The following is a 10292-nucleotide window of genomic DNA, read 5'->3' on the forward strand; positions in this document are numbered from 1 at the left end:
CACATAGATTCTACAACAAAAGACAGGATGTATGGCACAAAGCAAATGACAGAGCACTGAAAACTAGGTCAGGCAGTCATACGTGCTATCCATGAGACCAGTTTAATAAAAATGTCCATTTCTGTGTTGTCTTTTACTTAAAGCACTTCAGACAGTCATCCATTAATCCTCAGAACACCCCGCGAGACAGGCAAGTTTTATTGTTATGTTTGTAGACCTCCAAAAATAAGAGAAAAATGACTCTGGTCCCAAAAGTCTTACAATAATTATCCTCATGTTGAAGATGCAAAAACTCACACACAAACTTGGATTAAGTGATTTGCCTAAGGTCACATAGTGCTTCATCCAGTGTCGATTGAAGTCAAAGACTTCCATTGACTTCAGTGGGTAGTGGATCGGGTCCTTAGTCAGCAGCAGGATTGGGAATATGGCCCAGCACACCTGGTTTACAACCCTTAGTTCTTTTGACAAAACTATGAACTGTGCACCTTTTGAGCTTGCGTATATTCTTTTCTTCAGTGCAGGAAGGTTATCGCTGGACACAGCCCTTGATCTGATGCGATATCTCCGACATGAATCCAGTAACATAGTACTTCTGCAAGGCCTGGGCTACTTGGAAATGTTCTACCACATGATGGAGAGAAGAAATATTTCTGATGTCACAGAAAACCTTAAGGTCCATTTTTAATTTGAAAAAAATATTTGTCATAAAATTTTATTTGTAAGGAATTGGGACACATGGAACGAGTACTCAGTTAGTATTCAGAAAGTGTCCTCCTCTCCTCTCTTGAGAGAGAGAAAGAGGAGGAAAAAATCTGCAAATTCCTGAAGGATTCTATTTATAAACTAGCCAAGCTCTAAACACCACATTCCACGAAAGCCTATGCTCTAATAAATTTGTTAGTCTCTAAGGTGCCACAAGTACTCCTGTTCTTATTCCACTCTCTTGTCGTTCTGCACATTATCAACTCATGCACTAATGGCCCATGGCGGTGGTTTCTGCGGCTCCATTGCGAGCTGGTCTTATTCATGTTGTTGGAGTTACCCCATGAATCTGCTGCACCGAGTGAGTAGCGTGGCGTCAGGGCTTGCATTCCAGTGGCACTAGGGCGCCTGGCTAATAAGAGCAGGAAAGCTCTCATTGCTTTCCTCCCCCTTCTTTCGCCCCTGCCTATGTTAAGTCAATACAGGCTGTAAGATCCTTGGGGCCAATACATAAATAATTTCTCTGTCCTTTGTGTGGGAGAGAGACACAGCATTCCTATTCACTCTGCATAAAGACCTGTAATCATGTTTAAAAACCTGATTGTTGCCACTTATGTTGTGTTAAGCAGAACTGCACTTATCAGATGTTTTTTTAATGTGATCACAGCTAGCTCAGCTGCGGATGCCCTGTGGACATGCTTTGTTAAAAGAACTCAGCCCAAAACAGTGTTTGGGAGTAGATAGCATAGCAGATTTGAGTATGACTTCTGAATACTGTAGCTCTAATGAGTGGAGTACAACTGGGTAACTGTTGAAACGTAGGTTTATATACGGTTACACAGCACTACATAGATTGTGGCACTAGGGCCTAACCGTGATCTGTTCTCTCTGCAGCGGTACATCCTGCAGCATTTTAAGCCAGTGATTGACAAGCAGACATGGAGTGATGAGGGCTCAGTCTCTGACAGAATGCTTCGTTCTGCTCTCCTCAAGCTTGCGTGTGAGCTACAATATCCTCCCTGTATCCAGAAGGCAAATGAGCTTTTCAGCAAGTGGATGGGATCTGGTGGGACGTTAAAGTAAATGGCTTACCTGCTTTCTAACATTCCTTTTCACTTAGGTATCCTGTACTGGGGTTTAGTTTGCTTTTCTAGCTAAGGTTTTACAGGAAAGTTGGAATAGGAAACTTTTTGTAATCTGGAATGGGAAAAATGCACTGAATAACCTTTTCCTCTAGTATGTGTGTGTGACTTACAGTATAGTATCAACAAATATGTTAGATAGTATTAATTACTTTTCAGCTGCTTGCTCCTTTCTACTGACTTCGCTCACTGAGCTTTCTCTCCTGCTTTTTCAGTTCAGTCTGGGCCTCTGGATTATTCATTTGTCCTGACTTGAAAGAGCCACATATCCATATAGCTAAAAGAAAATCAAAGTTTAGGCCTTGGCTGTGACTCTTCAGTTCAGTCATGCACTGGTGGAGGGGCAGAGGTGCACAACCACATTAGTAACTCTAGGAGGCACTGTGTCTGAGGCACAATGCTTGCTGGAGCTCCAGGGAGGAGGTCCACTGCAGCACCCTTTATAAGAGTGCACTGTACAAAGTCTAGCCTTCCTAGTTCCTTTGTACAAAGCAGAGGGCCTGTTGGGCCATGACCCCAACCTCTTCTTATCCACTTTGGAGAACAAAGCTCTGGCAGTGGCACTAGTCTCATGCATTCAGAAGTTTGAATGAGTGCAAGGTCTACCATTGTTCCCAACTCGGGCATGGATGTGCAAGTGGGAGGCTCATCATGCATCCTTCCTATCCCCTCTTGCACCTGGGGCTGAATATAATCCTTTTCTTACCATGCTTTACTTTACTGCACTAGGGTGGGACAAAAAAATTCCACAGGCATGGTACCATGGTAAATGTAACTACTAAATCTAACTAGCCAGGTACTATACAGTCCCCCAACACCACAGTAGATGAGCACCATACACTATAAGAAGTTGTAAATGTGGATGTTTTGATTCATAAGGATGCCCACTGTTGCTTCACTGCTGGATATTAAAAATGGATAATCAATAGGGGACATATTTGCCTGGAGTAACCTAAAGAGTTGATACAAAATATACACATCTACCACCAATAGTCCTGTGTTCCTGTCTTAATCCAGTTAAAGGTATTATTTAGTGCTTGTCTTTCTTTCATTTCCTACTCAGTTAAACACAGAAATAACACACTTTTTACAGTTGTGGTTTATTCTGCTGATGGATATGCTAGAAATACCATAAATACATGCCTTACATGAAATTTACCAGCCCAGGCAGAAAATTACTTCCACACCCCTGCTCTGCACAATGATGATAGGTGATCATGAAAACACTATTAATATTTTATTTGCCCATCCAAAGAAGTAACTTTCCCTGGGTTGGTGGGCAAATAGATTTTTGCAAGGTTATTGGGAGGGTGGATGGATAAATTGATAGCTTGTTTAACATTTAATTACATTGTGTGCTTTGGAATAGTTTGTTTTGCCCCAGCTGCTCCATGTGTACTGTAATGATGTCTCAAAACACCAGAGTTTCGGTGAACAGGCAGTAATGGGATTTATTTTCTCCTTGGTCTCTCATTTAGTTCTCAATTTAGAACCTCAGTTAGTTCTCAGACTGGTCCACTTTCCAGTCTCCCCTGTGCCTTATTTTATAATTATATCCAAATTTTTTTTTTCTTTTTTTACTTCTGGTGCTTGTGCATGATATTCAGTAACAGGAAACAAAATGTTTTCATTGACCTTTTCCATACCCTGACTCTACAACTCATTGCCTTTTAATAGTACAAGTACACTGTAGCATTTCTAGTCCTTGTTGAATGATGCAAGTCTCCTAATCTGTTTATAGGTCAGTTCACTGCTCTGCCATCCATCCAAAGGACGTACTGTTCTTCCCTAGAGTATGGTCTAGTGTACTAAACACAGGCCTGGGAGCCAAAAAGTTCTAGCCCATGTACTAATTACAGCCACTCAAAGTCACACAGTGAGTGAATGTCACAGTTGGCTCACCATAATCTTCCCCAAGAAGGAGAGACTAGGGACAGGGTAGCTGGTGAAATCATCAGTCACCTGACCAGTGACTTCTTGAGTATTGAATAGACTTCCAGACAAGAGGATTTCTTATTCATCTGATCACTTGTCTTATCCTCCTTGAACTCATATCATCAGTGTCCAAAATTACTAGAATCCCTCCAGGCTAGCTATTTCCTGGTAATACATAGATTCACAGAAAAGTTGAAAAGTGCATTTCTGCTTTCTGGAGTGTTATTCTAGGCGGAAATATGTCTTGACTAAAGATGTGTGAAATATTCACAATATACTATAAAATGCTCCAAATTCTAAGAATTTTCTCATTTTTTTTATAAATTCTAAACTGGCCCATTTTCGTGAAAAATCTTTTCAAGCTTTCAGAAAAAAACTGGCCCAAATTGTTTTAAGATGGTAACATGAATATCTTTGATTTTGCATGTTTTTGCAACCAAATAATTTTCTTGTGAAATTTCAGGGACATGAAAATGGGCAGGAAAAAAAATTGCAGAAAATGCTGCACAGCCCTAAAATTGACCATTACCATGTCCTTCAGTGCAGCTTTATGGGAGAGCATTGGGAAAGATAAATTGTAAACAAACTTGGTGTATGACTCTTGGAACGTTGTATATCTGTGTAGACAGAAAGGATAAAGAGCTACACAGGGCTACAAAAGTCATTTGACCCTCCTTCTCTTTCCCCTTCTTTGTTTCATGCCACAGGCTTCCAGCAGATGTTCTGAAGACGATCTACTCAGTTGGAGCACAGACAATAGCAGGGTGGAATTATCTACTGAAGCAGTATAGTCTCTCAGTGTCAGGTGCAGAAAAGAACAAAATCCTCTATGCTTTAACAACCAGCAGGCAGTGTGAAAAACTGACAAAGTAAGAATAGTCTTTGCTCAATTATTAAATACAAAACAATACCAAGTTCCTTCACTAACGCGCTATGGAATCGTGAGAATCTCAACAGTAGTGGGAAACGGATTGAAAATGTGGAACTGGGTTTTTTTTATTTACTTCATCACTTTCCTAAATAATTATTGATGAGATGATACCCTAAGGGATCTTGGCCTGATGTTGATGATACATGAAAAGGCCATTAGAAAGAAGCTCTTGAGATACTATTTATACAGTACATGCAACAAAGAAATTCGAATCCTTTGAAGTGTAGTTCTGTTCTGAAAAGTGACCATGTAAGAATTGTTCTCACTTAAGAGATGTGTTTCCTGTTTGTATTCAGTCAGGTCTGAGTACATTAGTGACTAAAACAAGTCTTTGTTAGCATTCCAGAGCCAGTACTGCTCCAGGAGAGGGAGCTCGATTCTATTCTGGCTTGCATATCATCAACAAAATTACAGAATGCAGAATCTTTAGTGTGGATGAATAGCCAACAAGACTCCACCAGGATTTTCAGATAACACTCTGGGTTTACAGGGTTGGCAAGTCAAATAAATCATTTTACTTTGTAAATTGAGAAGATTTGAGCTGGAAGTTACTGAGCAACCAATAGTCCTCTTACAAAATAGAAGAACCTCATTTTACGTGATGATTATGGGCCCTACCATGGTAGGTTTTATGCAGAAGCCCCTATCAAAATCAATTACTTACAAGCCAATGGTATAGTTATTCCAATAATGTGAAAAAGTTATAGTAGCACCACTTAGTTAACTTGCAAATTAATATTTAAAGCACTGAACTGTCATCCTGCACATTATTTTCCATACTCCTATTTTATATTTAGTCCCCATGTTTGAATATCAAAAGGAAATGAGCATTAAGTAGTGGTCTAGCAGTACCTCCTAGAAGCTGAGTAGAAACAAGCTGAAGCTGTCTGATCTGTTTTAATTTGTACAGGTTAATTGAGCTGGGCATGGAAGGTGAGGTTATCAAGACTCAGGATCTAGCAGCTCTTCTTCATGCTATTGCCAGAAATCCAGAGGGACAGGGGCTTGCTTGGAATTTTGTCAGAAAAAACTGGAACAGACTTCTTAAAAAGTTGGTATTTGCTTATCTACTTTAGCCACCATTGGTGGCAAATCCTGACAAGTAAGAGTGTAAAGAGGGATAATTTATTCCACTAGAGAAGACACTTATCTTATTTTTTATATATGATACATTTATGGAAGTGGGCCCTAAAAGCACTAGCTCCTACCACTTGATCTAAAGAAGTAACCCTGAAGGTTCTGGGGACAATTTAATGAGCACAGTAGTGGTTGTCTTTCTTCATTAGAGAGAAAGCATGTGCCCCGCACTTCAAGCTGTGGTACAGGATGCATGCTTGCACAGGGCTGCTAGAAACTGACTAGAAACAAGCTGAAACTGACTAGTCTATTTTTATCTTCCCTCTGGAAGAAATGGGGAGAAGTCCAAACAACATAAATACTGAAAAGCGAATTAGATAGTAGAAAACACTTTCAGTTTGATAGTCTACAGTGGCTATAAATCCATATGGCTAAGGATATATGTTTATAAAATATTTTTAATTTGATTGTGTAACTTCATAAGAACAAAGGTGCTGCCATACTGGGTCAGATCATGTCCATCTTGCCCAGTGTCCTGTCTCTGACAGTGGCCCATACCAGAGCTTCATGAAGAACATACATAACAAGGCAGTTACGGAGTCACCCACCCCTGTCTTCCGCTCCTGACTTCTGGTAGTCAGAGGTTTAAGGTTGCTCTGAGCATGGGGTTGCGTCCCTGATCATTTTGACTAATAGCCATTGATGGACCTATCCTCCATGAACATACCCAGTTCTTTAACTAAAAAATATTCACATACTAGAAAGAGACTAGTAAAGAAATTCTGTACTGACGCAAGGTGCAGTTCAGATATAGGTATATTGTTTATATTACTGTATAGTTTTTCTTTCTTGTTTGCAGGTTTGAATTAGCCTCTTTTTCTATAAGAACTATTATTGTTGGCTCTACATCTCACTTTTCCTCCAAAGACAAGCTAGAAGAGGTTTGTGACTTTCTATTAATACTTATTGGTAATATATAGTCTCATATTTCTTAAGCTAACAAATAAAAATGCAAAAAGAAAAGGAGTACTTGTGGCACCTTAGAGACTAATCAATTTATTTGAGCATAAGCTTTTGTGAGCTACAGCTCACTTCATTGGATGATGCATCCGATGAAGTGAGCTGTAGCTCACGAAAGCTTATGCTCAAATAAATTGGTTAGTCTCTAAGGTGCCACAAGTACTCCTTTTCTTTTTGCGAATACAGACTAACACGGCTGTTACTCTGAAATAAAAATGCGTAACTGTCCAGAACAGCCCTCATGAGAAAGTGCTCTTTCAGTGTTACAGTGATGAAAAGGAAAGTTAAGTTAAAGTTGAAAATCCATTTAATAGCTTGAAAAAGTTAGCAGTCATTCCAAAGTAACTTATTGAAGAGAGTTGCATATATTATGTGTGTTACATTTTAGTGTCCAGAAAAAGTATTTGATCTCTTGTTGTATTACACATATTTCTTTTATGTGCATATGGGAAGAGATTTATTCTTTGGCTGTTCATGTAATTGCCATTACTGTAGTCCATATATTTTGGTTTCATGTGGGGAAAAAACATGTTCAGTTCATTGCATAACCACATATCTGATTAAGGAGCTGACACTTGAGGTTGCTGCACAGGCATGTGGGAGGGCATTGTATGCTCCTTGCTACAAAGACTATCTTAAAAAACAGCAGCAACAACAAAAAATGGATGAAGGTTGGGGGAGGGGGGAAGGATATAACATCCAATCCATGGCCTCAATTCTACAGGAAGACCCATCTGAGTTCCTGTGCCCAAGCAAAGCCCTGCCGAAGTCAGTGGGGCTCTGTGTGCTTGAAGGAAGGGCATCAAGTGGTCAGGGTGGCGAATGGCCCACACATTTCAGTTCATTTTTAATAGACATATATATTTGTTTTATTTTTAGTATTAAGAATTAATTTTTATTCTTTGGAGGGTACTTGGCCTAAGGTGTGAGAGGATTTGTGGGAGAGCATAGTGCATGTCACCTGAGTTTTGAGGGAGCCACCATCAGGATGAGTAATTCCAGCTATTGGGCCTATGTTTTCCTAGCAGGTGTTTAAATGCAGCGAGATGTTAACCTGACCTTTCTCCGAAAAATAACTCCCAAGGCATTAATGAGTATCCTGTCTCCTAGGTGAAACATTTCTTTAAGTCTCTGGAGGACCAAGGATCACAGCTAAAAATCACTGAAGTTGTGCTGGAAACCATAACAAAAAATATTAGATGGCTGAAAAGAAATCTCAACAGTCTAAGGAACTGGCTGCTAAATAATCTTTAAATCACACTCCAAAGCAGAGAGGATTTCAGTTTGAGTAACTGTTCCCTTTTACTCCCCACTGTGGTGATGCACGTTTGAATGTAGGAGTCGGAATGTATATTTGGGGAGTTTTCCATCCATCGCACAATATAGCTATGTTGACAACCTCAGATATGTCCGGAAAGCTTTTCTCTGATCCAGAACTGGCTAAGTAAAGAGGATCTATTGTGAAGCCTGTGAACTGTTTCAATAATTTGTCACAATGTAATACTGTAAATACCTGTCTGATTATAGGTACATGGGTACAAAGGTAGAGTACATAATTTTTCCATGCCTTTTTGTCTTGCTGTTTATTGGAATTATTATTTTGTTTTTTTATGGTTTCTGGCCACAGGAGACATGAATAACCCACTTACTAATAGTTTCTCTCTTGTTAGGTTTAGAATCAGAAAGGGTGAGGAATTTAGAACAAACAAGACACTTTCTCCAGACAGAGAGGCAGCATAGTCTAGTGGTTAATATGCTTGACCAGGAATTCAGAGACTGGAGTTCTATTAGTGAGTCTACTAATGACCTGCTGCAAGACTTTGGACTAGTTGCATCATGTCCCTGCCCCAATCTCATGTCTCTCTTGTCTATTAGATTGTGAACTCTTCCAGGCAGGACTGTCTTCCCTATATGTCTGTGCAGTGCCTAGCACAATGGGACCCTCATCTCAGTTGGGGCCAGTAGGTGCTACTGCTATAATTAATATTAATAGATTATCTCCTGGGGAAAACAGTGTAGTTCTTCTTCTACATAGTACTTCTTCTTCTTCTTCTTCTTCTTCTTCTTATCAATTCAGCTCATCCCTAGGATGAGGGGGGCAATTTTCTCCCTAGCTTCTTTGCTTGTATTCTCTTTTTCTGTACATCCTGAATAGCCGAGATGAACTGTGCTAAAGGTGTGGTTTTTTTCTCCTTCCATTTTTCTTATAGCCTGTTAGCAAACAATATAAAAGCACCAAAAGCAAACCTTGGAGTTCAAGAATAAGTAGTGTGGCACTTCAGACAAATAGTATAGTACTTTAGAGAGTTTCTGACTAATACATTGCTTTAAAAGTATTTTACTAACAAAAGATCCTTTTCCTAAGAGGCTAGAGTTTAAGGTGAAGTGTACTTGTGCCAATTTATTTATAAGATTGCAACAAATGAATGCATTGTTTAAAAGATTTTAATTGTGAATGAACTCAATTTCACTGTTGTAAAAGCATAATCTGTTGCCTCTGTTGTTAGATATCTTTGTCATACACAAAGAAATACCATGGCCGTACAGCCAGATTTTCAGAAGTGGACACTAATATTATGTACCTCAATTTGTGTGCTCAACTTGAGACATTATGTACCTGGTTTTCACAAGGTGCCTAAGGCTCCAGAGCTCACAATGAAGTCAGCTTTGGGGGCAGGGAATGCCTGTATGTATATATAATACCCATAATAATGGGGCCCTGATCCCGATTGGGGTCTCTTGGCTGTTTTACGGTTAATAAGCATTGTTAATCCCCCACAGCAGCATTTGAGCCTTGGGCTTTTACTTCTTTTCCTAAAACAGCTTGTGTTTGCCACATTCTATATACACTAATAGTAATACTTGTCCTTCCATTTGAGAATCTGAAAGAGTTGCAAATTCTAATGAATTAAACTTCACAACACCCCTGGGATGTGGGGCAGGGAAGCATGGAATAACATCAACTAGCTTCTCCCACCCAGTGAAATGCACTCTTTGCTTGTGGGAAGCTGTCCCCAGTCAGTCTCATTCTGGTCATTGTCAGTTTGTCTAGTGAAATAGTATATTATAGTAATAGTTACTGACAGTGGTCCATCACCACTGAAATAATGTTTGTCTATTGCTTTATTCATTTCACACCACACAGCCTTTCCATGTTATATCATCCTACAGGTCCAATTTGTAGAATGACATAAGTTGGAGAAGATATGAGGATCTCAGGTTCAAAACAAGACAGAGTTCCCTGACAGCATTACATTTGCCTAGTCTTAGTCTTGTTGCATCATCTCCTTCATATCTGAGACTAGGCAGGATATATAGGCTTGATATGGGAATGACATACGTTTTATGTCATGTTTCATCAGTTGTCTAATTTACATCATTACTGGCCTTTCTAGACATAGTAAATGGAGCCTGCACATATTCTGGAATGGGTTACTTAGGGAGGTGGTGGAATCTCCATCCTTAGAGGTTTTTAAGGTCAG

At 39.6% G+C, this 10292-nt stretch overlaps 1 protein-coding gene across 1 annotated transcript in view; it reads left to right on the forward strand.

The window, feature by feature from the left end:
* Positions 1-8346, forward strand: part of LOC141987501 (endoplasmic reticulum aminopeptidase 2-like) — a 30688-nt gene extending 22342 nt beyond the window's left edge. The window contains exons 13-18 of the mRNA XM_074952878.1: positions 520-676; positions 1600-1784; positions 4490-4651; positions 5624-5764; positions 6650-6731; positions 7921-8346. Of these exons, the coding sequence (XP_074808979.1) occupies positions 520-676; positions 1600-1784; positions 4490-4651; positions 5624-5764; positions 6650-6731; positions 7921-8064 (871 nt within the window). The 3' untranslated portion in view covers positions 8065-8346. The remainder of the gene's footprint in view (positions 1-519; positions 677-1599; positions 1785-4489; positions 4652-5623; positions 5765-6649; positions 6732-7920) is intronic.
* Positions 8347-10292: the final 1946 nt, after the last annotated feature.

This window comes from Natator depressus, chromosome 5 (genome assembly GCF_965152275.1).
Source record: "Natator depressus isolate rNatDep1 chromosome 5, rNatDep2.hap1, whole genome shotgun sequence".
Classification (NCBI taxonomy): domain Eukaryota; kingdom Metazoa; phylum Chordata; order Testudines; family Cheloniidae; genus Natator; species Natator depressus.